Source organism: Oryza glaberrima, chromosome 9 (assembly GCF_000147395.1).
Source record: "Oryza glaberrima chromosome 9, OglaRS2, whole genome shotgun sequence".
NCBI classification, from domain to species: domain Eukaryota; kingdom Viridiplantae; phylum Streptophyta; class Magnoliopsida; order Poales; family Poaceae; genus Oryza; species Oryza glaberrima.
In genome coordinates this window covers 19,885,396-19,898,071 of record NC_068334.1, presented here as the reverse complement: position 1 = coordinate 19,898,071, position 12,676 = coordinate 19,885,396, and the positions used below count along the sequence as shown (strand labels likewise).

The window sequence follows — 12,676 nt, the reverse complement described above, 5'->3', positions numbered from 1 at the left end:
TGGTCTATGGATTTGCTTTTTTGTGATTCACTTGAGTTAGGATACACCAAGCTTCAAGAAGATAATTAATTTTATTCTTTTGATTACCACCTTTATGGACTGATCCGTGTTTGCTTGTTTGTTTCGTGTGTTGTTGTTCAGTAACTAAATTCTTGCAGCTCGCGTGCCCATTTCTAAGGAAAGGAAAATCCTTCAACCTGGGCCTAAGAATTGCTAATTCTGCTCCTAGCCAATAATCACCTGGTTATGCAAGAAACAGCTCGATATTGTAGTAATTTATCAGACGGTTCTTAATGAAACCATAGTACTTCAAGCGATTCAGGTGTACTTGATGCTTGAGAACCTGTTCCCCATCTTGATGTTATGAGGCTTTGAGCTGCATTTGCATACAGAAGTAGGAAACAGAAAAGCTCATTTCCAAGTCAGTACCCCATAGTAGCAAAACTCATCTGGTTGTCAGATTACTAAATTCCACCATTTTACTGGATTTATCTAGCCATTGTTCTTCAGTTCAACAAGCAATCAAGCATGTCTGAATTTCATTGCAAAAGCAAAAATATCTTGTTTCTCCATCTGGATATTAACTTGATCGGTCTTTTGTCAACATTTGTGTAGAGCTGATTTTCTAACATGATTAGTACCAGTGGATGCTGACAGATGAAGGGCACAGTTCTGAAGGTAGTCACCATACCTTAATGGCTTAATATCACGTCCCCGTCGAAATCTTTCAGATCTGTTTGGGCCTGTTTGGTTGCTCGCCTCAAATCCTGACAATGTATACACATGTTCTAAATATCTATCCAGCCTCACTTTTTCTTTCCTTCATTCCAAGATTTTACATCTGGCATTTGTGGCCGTAAATGCACATGTTGAAACGGAGCACACCGTTGAAATTTCCTTCCAGATGCTTTCAGCAGATTTATTGACCTGGCGGCAAGGATATGTCAGTTGTTGAACAGTCTATAGAATATTTCAGAGAATCCGATTATTAACAGACGAAGGAAGTATAATTCTGATTATATTCGAACGGCATTTTTGGGGAAAAGAAAAAGAAAAGTAAGATTTGCAGAAAGGGTTTTATTGTCACTGCTAGGGAAGACTTGTTTTCATTTCATCAAAGCAGATATTTTTGTCACATTCTTGACTAATACACGTATAGCTATATTTCAAGCCAAAAGACATCTACGGTAACACTAGCTTAAACTATCATATTCCTACTGACTTACCTGAATTATTTTGGTAGCATCAGTTTACACAAGAGATCAATAGGTCCACGAAAGCCAGCAGGTGCAGAGGATAAGTAAAATCCTGCTGCCTAAAAAGAAAGAAAAATGCACAGCTTCCACCATTTAGCATATGCAGATTCAGCGAAAGCATTTTGAACCTACAGGTCCTGTAAATTCAGAACTAATGTATGATTCATGTCTTGATTCTCTGAAGAAGATGATGGATTTACTCAAATGGAATAGTTCAGAACGACATCGCGTCAATTCAGTTCATGAAGTAAAGGTGCATAGTTTTCAAGGAGGCCCTCGTACTATTCGTATTATCATTTACATTCACAAGGAGTAGTTCTGGGCTTCTGGGCCGTCGGTCCGTTATGAGCGTCCGAAATTTATCTTACCTGGTGAACGTACAAGTTACGTGTATTTTACAATAGGACCCCTATAGTTCATCCTATTTGTATTTTGAAATAGAGGACTCAAAAGAGAAAGTTTCTTCCAAGTCCCGTGCCGAAATCGCATCAGAAACAATCCACCCAATGCCTACGGGAGGGAGGCAGGCTAGCGTCGCGTGTTTGATTGGTGGGATTGCATAGTCGCGGATTGGGCGGGAACGCGGGAGTTTCCGATCAAGGCTGAGGAGATAGGCGGTAGAAACCTCGAAGGTGAATCTCTCTGTCTATATGTGTTATCCAATCCACATTTGTTTTGATCAGATCTAGATGTTGAGAAACAGTAGCGAGGCTCCTGTTCTTTTTTTGCCGGGTCCGACCAATTTCATTAAGAAAGGAGGAAATAAAGTTAAAACAACTTAGTTACAACGACAACAAATTGTCGCGCTAGAACGAGCGAAGCACGCCCAGCAGAAACAGCAAAACAAAGGAAAGGAGCAAACGCTCAAAACTTCCGGCTGATTACTCACTAATGAGGGAAAAGATCCCGGCTGCTTTCCAAACTTCAATTTCCTCCCTGATGTCCTGCACAAGCTGCTGTGCTGTTGTGGACACATTTTGGAAAATCCTTGCGTTCCTCTCCTTCCACACAATCCAACAAATCAGCATGAACAAGCAATCAAAATCGCTCCTGTAGCTCAACCGACAGCGTGATCTGACCGTCAGCCACCAATCTGACAGTGGCGTCGCCATCTCCGCTGGCAGGGGGAAATGCACACCAAGCCACCCCCTGATTCGCCGCCATACCTCCGTCGTGAAAGCACAATCCACCAGTAAATGATGGCCGTCCTCGCTGTTTTGTCGACATAACTGACAAAGATCCTCGTGAGGCCAGTTTCGCTTGGCGAGATTATCCGCTGTCAAGCATTTACCTTTGAGTGCCAACCACATGAAGAAACGGACTCTCGACGGAGTCCTAGATTGCCACAGCAGTTCACCAAAAGGACAGTCCTCCTTGGCTAAAAAGAAAAGATTGTATGCTGAAGAGGCTGAATAAAGACCATCAGCAGCCATCTTCCATCGAATGGAGTCAGCACTGTTGTCCGGAGTTACCTCCCGCATTTCATCCCAAAGCTGAAAGAACTCCCCAAGGGCTTCAGTCGACAAGGAGCCTAGAAGATCCCTCGTCCATCTATGGTCGACCAATGCTTGTGCCACCGTCAGTCTGGAACGCTTGACATAAGTGAAAAGGGTCGGCCATCTCCAAGCAAAGCAACCTTTCCCAGACCAATCTACAGTCCAAAACCGTGTATCTTGACCATTCCCTGGAATGAAACCTGCCACCGAATTGAAGATAGCATCCACGTCACTCCCCGGAAGGAAACCGGCCGAAGCCCAGGGCCTGTCCTTCTGCTCCAGCTGCCTCGCGCGCCATCTAAGCCGCAAGGCCTGGCCAAAAAGGTCCAAGTCTTTCACCCCCAACCCTCCTTTATTAATTGGCAAGCAAATTTTTCTCCAAGAGACCAGGCAGTGACCTCCACTGACTTCTTCTTGTCCTTTCCATAAGAAACCTCGGCACTTGCGCTCAATGTCTTTTATTGCCCATCGTGGGAGTTGTAGCACAGACAGAAAGTGCACTGGCAGCGCCATAAGTACCGATTTGATCAAGCACAACCTTCCATCAATGGATAACATCTTCGGTTTCCACCCCGCGACCTTTTTGGCAAGCTTGTCGAGGATAGGCTGCAGCTCAGCCTTCGTGGGTTTCCTGGTACCAAGGGGTAGACCGAGATAGGTAATCGGGAAGTTCTCCACTCGACATGAGAGCGTCTCTTCAATCAAGCTCAGCTGATCGGCAGAGCAGTGGATCGGTGTGATCGCACTCTTGGAGAAATTGGTCTTGAGGCCTGTTGCATCACCGAATAGGCCCAAGATTGCCTTGATCACTAGAGCCTCTCTGGCCGTAGGCCGAAAAAACAACACGGCATCGTCAGCATAGACTGAGATAGAAGGTAAATTCTGTCTTGCTGAGAGGGGGGAAAGAAGATGCATGGTTCTTGCTTGATCCACCAAAGCTTGAAGGGAATCCATTACCAGTACAAATAGCAACGGCGATAATGGATCGCCTTGCCTCAGCCCCCGAGCCGGTTTGAAGGGGTTCGATGCTACTCCGTTGATCAGGATGCTCGTCTTCTCTGTAACGAAGATCATAGAAAGCCACCGCCTCCAGCTCGGCCCAAAACCCCGAAATTTCAACATGGACAGTAGGAAGCACCAAGATACCGTGTCGAAGGCCTTGGAAATGTCGAGCTTCAAGAGAATCATCTCCTCCTTCCGTTTGTGAAACTGTTGCACTAAACCCTTGACAAAGACATAATTCTCATGTATACTTCTGCCCTTAATGAATGCAGTTTGCGAGAAGGGAACCAATTCATCCAGTCTTGGGGCCAGCCTCCTAGCCATGACTTTTGTTGCTAGCTTGCTGAAGCTGTGCACAAGGCTTATCGGCCGATAGTCCTTTAGGAGAGTTGGGGCTTCTTTCTTTGGCAAAAGAGTAATCACAGCCGAATTGAGCAAATCTAAGTTTTGGCTATTACCTGAGCAGAATTTGTCAAGTGCTTGCATCAGCTCTGGTTTGATCACGTCCCAGCAAGTCTGGTAGAAAAGCCCCGTAAAACCATCCGGCCCAGGAGATTTCTCATTCGGCATACTCCGGATAGCTGCCCAAACCTCATCTTCAGTGAAAGGATTGTCTAGCTCAATCATATCTCCTCTCCTCAACTGAGTATGCTGAAAAAGAATCTCCCTTTTGTCACTCTCCTCTGAGCTCATCACCATTTCGAAGTATTCTCGGGCCAAAGCTTGCATATCTTGTTGAGATGTGGCGCATCTCCCTTCGTGTTCCAAGATTGGGATCAACAACTTCCTTCTTCTAGCTTTAATCTTCATGTGGAAGAAGGCAGTGCCTGCATCCCCTTCCCTCAAGTTTCTTACCCGAGCCCTTTGTCTCAGCCGAATTCTTTCCAATGATGCCAACTCCAAACATCTCCCCTTGCAGCCAGCCCTAAGGCGGCGCTCCAAGTCCGATAGCAAGCGAGATTCCTGCGCCACATCCAGACGCAAAATCACTTCGTTCGCAATTTGGATTTGAAGCCTGAACTTACTGATTCTTCTTTGCCCCCACTTGGTGAGTTTCTTGCACAGCCGCGCCAACTTGACATGCAAAATCGAGTAAGGGTCATCAGACTGAACTTCCTGCTGCCAGCTCTCCATGACCGCTTCTAAGAAACCATCCAACTTCGTCCAGTAGGATTCAAACCTGAATCGTCTGGTTCTTTCCCCTGCAACACCGCAAGTAAGTAGCAATGGGCAATGATCTGAGTTGGAGGAACTCAAAGCCTGAAGATGCGCTTCCGGAAAGCACTCTTCCCACTGGGTTGAGACGAGCAATCTGTCCAATTTAACCAGCGTCGGCTGCTGCTGCTCATTACTCCATGTGTATCGCCTCCCGAAAAGATACACGTCCCTCAATTCGAGCTCGTTCAGCTTGTTCCTGAAGGCATTCATCAACCTTCTGTTAATTCTGCTATTGCTCTTGTCCATCGCAGCCGCAATGAGGTTAAAATCACCAGTGATCATCCATTCTCCCTGACAACTGTTCCTCACCATCGACAATTCCTCCAGAAACAGCAGCTTGTCTGCATCCCCTTGTGGTCCATAGACTGACGTTAGGAACCAGGAACGCTCGCCCAGGATCCAACGAAGTTGCACCGTGATTGACCACTGTCCTATATGCACTACATTCCCCTGGAAAGCCGCCCCCTTCCATGCTATAATTACCCCCCCGCGAGTCTGCTCCGCCGGCAACGCAGCGAAGCCATCAAAATCTAAGCCACAGGAGTCAAACACCACCGCCGAATCCACCACCTCAAGCTTAGATTCTTGGAAACATACAACCGACACCCCACTCGACATCACAGACTCCCGCACAAGGGCTCTCTTGTCAGCATTATTGAGGCCCCTTACATTCCACCCAAGTAAACTAAAAGAAAGAGAGGAGGTTGACATGGAAACAGATAGAACACCAGCCCACACCGCCTACTTCGACCCCGACGTCAGACGTATTCCCTCAAGCCGGAGACGCCGCCGCCATGAACCAGACGGAGGACAGAACCAGGCTCCTGTTCTGTCCTCCATGCTGGAAAAATTTTGCCTGAATCAGTCGTAAGCATGTGGATTGGTACAAGGTTTATGCTTTTGGTTACCATCTTAATTATGCATTGCATTCCTGTATGCAGCATGAATATATACATAAGCCAATCTAATACCTGGTCCAATTTTACTGGTCTAGCTAGGCTGGTGCTGATTTGACAAAATAGTCCTAGATGAAAGTACTTTCTGAAGAGATTCAGGTATATTTGATGCCTCAATTCAACACCTCATCCCCTCATATTCTAATGAGAGTCTTTGAGCTGTTTATATATATAGGCCTTTTAGGATAACAGATCAACAGTGTAACTCACCAAATTCAGTTGTCTTGCCTTTGACCCTCAGTTTAGTTGGTCACTCGGATTTGCAAGAAAAAAAATATCTTGCATCTCTAGCTGGATATTAACATGACCTCTTGATTCTTGTTGGTGCTGTGTAGATCTGATTTTGAGAGACAGTCGGTATAAGTGGATGCTGATATGGTGAAGCTCATACTTTTTAATGTGGCCCATGTTGCTTAATATCATGTCCCTGTCAAAATCTTCCATGATTTTTAACGGCTCACATTTGATAAACCTGTAATTCTAAAATAAAAATTGGTCTAGTGTTTTTTTGTTGTTTTCTCTAAAGAGAGTACATCAGTGGCACTTCGCCCCATAAAGCACATGCTGAAACATAGCAAATTGCTGAAGCTGCCTTCCAGGTCATTTCAGCGGATTTAACTTCAAGGTTAAGATAAGCTGATTGTGTTGTAGACAATGACACATTTCGAATATGCATGACTTCTTCTGAACTTAGTAGTTTTGTTTGATTTCCCCTGAAATGGCTGCAAACTCTTGTCGGCATGAGGATTCTGAAGAATATTTTATACCCAAATACGGGATGAATACTGATTTCAGGATTCTGAAGAATATTTTATACCCAAATACGGGATGAATACTGATTGCCCTCAACCTAATGCATATTTACAGTATATCAGGTTTCGAACCTTTGCACTCTATGCAATGAAGACTAAGCTTCCACTTCATTAATACAAGTACTTTTGTTTTATTCCTCATTGATCCATAATTAATTCTTTTTCGGGAATATGCAAATGCAAGGAGCGCATCTTTATATTAAGAGAAATATCAATGATCCATAATTCCTATACAACTATATCTCTTCCAGAAAAGGAAGAAAACCAGATGCCACTACCCCCTCCTGTACACCTAACTGGCTTATTCCCACCAACTTTACGTACAATACTCTGGAAAATTTAATTAACTGCTAAATGTAAGGAAGTGAACAGAATCATACAGTTGGGTTTTTGCCTGACTGACAGATCACCTGCAGTTGCTGTTAGGACTGCACAATAGCATACGCACGCAATCATAGCTTTTTATTCCCCAATAGGACAATAGGATGACCCCAGAGCAACTACTACAGTGACATATGACAATGGTTTTTCTACAGTGTATGGTACAGTTTCCACTGTATCTTCCCCTTCCATTTTTTTTTTTTTTTGGAATACGCAAGGAGCGCATCATTGTATTAAGAAGAAATAAAGTTTACGTACTCCATTTTTCTTTTTTGGGAATACCCATAAGGATTGTGTATCTTTGTATTATGCCCTTCCATTTTGAATCCAGCGATGCTACTATTACTGCCTAGTTTTGCAGTCTGGTAGGGGCTGAAAGGAATCTACTTCCTTTTGCCTTGAAAAAAACTAGAAAAGCAAGAAAGATAAAAAAGATGCTCCCAAGAACATTGTAGCTGAAGCAGAGATATATTTAAGCAGCGATCTGATCCAGGCATCAATGTGCCAAGTTGAGCTGAGGTTCCATGAAAAGAATTAGAGAAGTTTTTTTATATACAAAAAAGAGGTAGAAAAGGAAGGCTCAAATTTCTGTAGGGGCCTATAGTGTCCATCTATCAGTGGTTCATTTTTTGCTCAGAGCATTAATATTGCCCCTCTATCAATGGCTTCCAAGGCTTTTTATGGTTGTCAATTCTGAATTTCTGATTAGTCACTTAAAGAAAGGTGCAGGAAACAGCCTGGATTGCTATGTTGTCACATTCTCATTAAAAACAAAAACAACAACTACTCGTTTATCAGGTATCTACTTTTTCTTATTCTAAAAAAAAACTTTTTCATTTCTTACATGTACCAGTTGTCGTGGTGAAAAGTATGAGATAGCATGATTCTAAAGAGGAGATATTTCATAATGCATGTCTTTGATCTTTTCTTTATTGTAGATATGTTGCAATACTAGTTCAACTATGTCAGACTTTGCAAACAAAAATTATTCGCCTACCAGTGAATAGGGATCTTACATGTTGGAATTATGTAACTGTTTTTTTCATATTTTTCAGGATTGTTAATTCGAGCATTACTACAAATCTAGAATGAAGTCTGTTAGATGTTGGCTCTAATGCACTACCATCAAATATATCAAAAAGAACTCGTAATAATCTGAGGTTGGTGAAATTCTACTGAAGTCGGCAATGGTTAGTACTTATTTTTTCTTGTAAAAAAAGGTGCTTGGTACCTTTTTCTTTTCCTGAAGACCTCTTTTAAGACTTTGCTACCAATATGAAATTCGTGCATTTCTGAACTATAACTTGGTTTTGTCTTCTCTCCTTGCATTTGTTCTTTTCATGCCATATTCATTCTACATGTGCAGTAATAACTTTCTAATTTACTTGTGAGGTCTGACTGTTTTCACTAAATCTACCGTACTATTCTGTCGGTATTTACTTGGGTGGTGCTTACTTTACTGAGCTATCTGAAAGGTAACTTTATGGTTTATCAATAAGTAATTATTCTCCTTTTTCTTCTGATGAGCATATCTTCGAGGGCCATCCCAAACCTTTTCAAGATCTATCCCCCGTTTTATTTTGCTCTGAATCACCATATCTTCACTTTTTTTCCCCAGAGAACTTTCCTCTCATCATCAGAAGGAATCTGTGGTTATCACTCAATTAACATCATCAATTACATCCTAGTCTTTTTCAGAAAGGTGATTTTTCTGTTCATTAACGGGTACAAGTCAAAACCCTTCAGCCTTATTCTGAGTTTCTGATCACAGTAACTGGTTGCAAGTGTCCACAGAGTAATGAGGAAGACAGGACAATTGTGATGACTGGTAGCTTATGTGGGAAAAATGCTTTCTGAGGACAGCATGGGTTAAGAGTGGACTACAGTCACTAAAGTAAAACATGATTCATAGCTTATGTGATCACATGATTTGGCACCACCAGGAGCCTTAAACTAAGCCTTGTTTTACCAGAACTGTCTTTTTGTAATGGTACTATCCATTTTTGTAAGCCTCTCTTTTATCAAAAAAAAGAAAGAAGTAAAACATGATCATGAAAATGCTTAAGGATTGTCAAAACAACAATCATCATCTAACTTTCAGAAAGGTAAAAGAGATTCATTAGACTGATAACAGGTGATGAAATTTTACTATATACTTTCTTTACTTGGAATACAGCATGTGACATGAATATATGTGGGGGCAAAAAAAATAATAATAAAAAGACAAAAATGTATACACAAGAAGTAACTAAAGTAGCAAGTTTCCTGAAAGGCAGAAAACTATTGCAGTCTTGCAGAGAGTTCTTGTTGACTGACACGGTGACACCTTAACAAGTCATAATACCACTAGAAGTCCACAGAGCTTCAATCCTTCTATCCACAAGCAAAAGGCTAAAGAATATCGCTTCACGTCCTCATCCTACTGCTCCAATCTTGTTTTTTTAAAAAAATCGGAAAGCAACACCGGCCACTTCCTACCGATCAAGAATCTCCATCCTCTTGCCACATCAGGGTCATCTCCTATCCGGCCTTTTTTTTTTTGACTGAAATATCCGGCCAATTTAATCTTTAGCTAGCTAGTGTAGCACAAGCAAAGCCATTACTGCCACTGCTAATGTGGCTTGCAGCAACAACGACGTCGACGCCGGCGCCGCGCCGTCGACCTCGCTGGTGGCCAAGCTCGCCAGCCATGAGTCGTCCTCCAGCTGCGGATCCTTCGGCCTCGGCGACGGGTCATTGCTCGATTTCTGACTGCAGAGATAGAATGACACATGATATATATGTTGATGAACAAAAAGATTATTAAAAATGTCATCAATCAGGAATTCAAGATGCAACCTATAGAAGAAGAATCAAGGATGTTTAGTTAATGTATGAGAGATTAGACCGTCATAAGACAAGTTAATTTTACCCTGATAACCGTGTCGCGATAGTATGTGAGAGATTCCAGGCTTGTTTTTTTTTCCCTTGATTTTTTGGTGATTTTTTGTCCAGTTAGGCATGGGAAGCTTTAAGCTGGACAGTCACTAGCAATGGCGGGTGACTGATGACCATACAAGGTGGGGAAGGAACAAAGGCGAAGGCGGCAAAAGAAGAGAGGAGAACAATTTAAAGCTAGCTAGCAGAGCTCTCTCTCTTTTCTCTCTCACAGCTTATCCTTGTCTCTCTCTCAACCCCCTCACTCCTTTCTCCATCTCAGTTTGATGCTCCTTTTGTCGAAAATGCATTTTCTAAGTAATCTGGAAGATGCCCATATTCTCCAGCCATAATGTCCGTCCATGTTTCAGCTCTGGGCCACCGCCACAGCAACCCTCACTTGATAGAGGGAAGAGCCCTAAACTTGACATTTTTTTTTTCCATATTATGATGTATCTTGCGACTGTTCAACCACCACAGGACAAATAACCTATGAAAATAAGCCTACTAAAGTGTATGCTAGGCTTAATTTGCCTAATTAAGGAGGTACCAAATTTTTACGCTACAAAAATCTCCTATGTGAGTCCATACCTTTGACCAATTGAGCTTGATAAGCTGCTGAAGCCAAGGCTGCCATCGGTTGGTTTAATGTTGATATAAACCGTACGATTTATGAGTAATATACAAAAGTAAACATTTTATATGTATCCTTAAATAATTTAAAACTTAATATTTAAAAATAAACTCCAATGAAAAAACAACAAAACCAACTCTAAAACTAAATTTTAAAATTTAAATTTTAGCTGTGGTCTATAACAAAACATAGGAGCCCAAAATTCAACAGTGTTAATAGATATTTCTTCCGTCCCAGAAAAACTTAACCTGACACATCCTAATACGATAAATCAGATATACTCTATGTCCAGATTCATAGAGTATATCATAGGTTGAGTTTTTTTTGGGACATAGAGAGAGCACGACAATGCACACGCAAAGTAAAGCGAAGAGGTAAAAATTGTAAAAAAAAAAAAAAAGAGTTGGCCAACCTGTTGGGATTGCCGGGTCGAGGACAGAAGGTTATGGAGTAGTCGGTGCCGGTGCAGGTGAAGGTCGACGTGGCGTCGTCGTAGGCGTAGCTGTACGACCTAGGGCACGCACTCTTGAACATCTGCGAGTACACCGACGGGTGACACGTGTCCGGATTGCCGTGGTCGCCGCTGCAGCAGTACTCCGGCGTGCCGAACGCCTCGCACGCGCTCCGGCAAGCCTGGCCATGGCCGGCCTTCAGCTCGGCGGGGCACCGCTGGTTGAGGTCCACGACGCACCCGGTCGCCGGGCACCCCGCCGCCGCCGCCTCCACCACCATGGGCAGGTTGTACCCGTCCACCAGGCTCACGTCGTAGTAGTCCTTCCCGCCGCCGCCGCCGCTGCCCAGCGTGAACTCCACCAGCGTCGCCGGCGGCGCCGCCCCCGCGCCGCGGCACTCCACCTCGCCGGAGTCGCAGTCCCCCGTCGCGCAAGTGCCCTTGCCGTCGTCGTCGAACGTGCACCCCGTCCGCGCCCAGAACCTCCCCGACCACCCCGCCGGCGCCGCCAGCGACCGCGTCTCGCCGGCGCCCAGCGCGAACCCCGTCGTCCCCAGCGCCGAGCTCCCCGAGTTCGACAGCACCCCCGGCCACACCGTGCCGCCGCACCTGTTCGTGAACGTGAACGTCACGCCGCCCACCATTACCAACCCTGCACACACACCAAATCCACCATGATCAACTTACAAACAGAACAAACCCAAGAACCAAGAATTCAATTCACCATTGCCAATCTCAATACCTTGAAAGAATGATAGGATGACGAAGAACACACTCATGATCCAAGAAGATCGAGTGATGATCCAAGAAGCCATTTGAGCAGCAATAAATTGTAAACTGAAACCCAATTCAAATGTGCGTTACTGTTATATGTATATATATGCTGGATATGCAGGAAAGTGATCAGTTATGGCAAGAGTGACCGGTATGTTCTTGAAATTGGCAGTCAGCTAACCCTAAATGGCAAGACGGTGGTTAGAAGCTTGGAGGAAGTTAGATGCAAGTAAACTAGTAATAGTGGCCACTACAGCTTGAGTGTGCAGAGTGGGAGCAAGCCGAGTGTAGGCTTGCTTGCTTACACACCTAGCCTATTTATACAGCTAGCAGTGACGTCAGCAATGATATGCAAAATGATGATACCAAGAATTACTACTTCCCCTCTCGTTTCACTTATTCCATTGCCTTTTGTTTTCTTTGCCTTTTCCCTTTTATTTTTCTCTCTCGAAAGAAAAACAAAAAGGAAGAAACAGAGTACTTGGGATAAAAATGCCCCAAATGCTTTCTTGGAAAGGAATGGAAGAGGCAGCAGAGCATATGGAGGTAGAAGACGACCGCTGCCATTCACGAATGATGTCTTGCTGGTGTGTGTGTGGGGGGGCCTTCGTTGGTTGGTCCTTGGCCCATCCGATGATCTGATCGATCGATCCTTCGTTTTCTCGGCGCATTAGCCGCTGCGAAAACTTTGGTGATCACTCGCCATCATCGATCGATTCTTTGGCTCGTTGCTGCCCAATGCTTCTGCTGCGTTTTGGGCGTGGCGGTCGCTCGCTTTTG

The 12,676-nt window shown here is 43.9% G+C and overlaps 1 protein-coding gene across 1 annotated transcript; it reads right to left on the bottom strand.

The window, feature by feature from the left end:
• Positions 1–9,240: 9,240 nt before the first annotated feature.
• On the bottom strand, positions 9,241–12,340 carry LOC127785425 (thaumatin-like protein 1). The gene is made up of 3 exons (XM_052312870.1): positions 11,865–12,340; positions 11,084–11,774; positions 9,241–9,872 (listed from the first exon to the last, which is right to left on the bottom strand). Exons 1-3 carry the CDS (start codon positions 11,935–11,937, stop codon positions 9,698–9,700), a joined length of 939 nt encoding a protein of 312 aa, XP_052168830.1. The 5' UTR covers positions 11,938–12,340; the 3' UTR covers positions 9,241–9,697.
• Between the last annotated feature and the right edge of the window lie 336 nt (positions 12,341–12,676).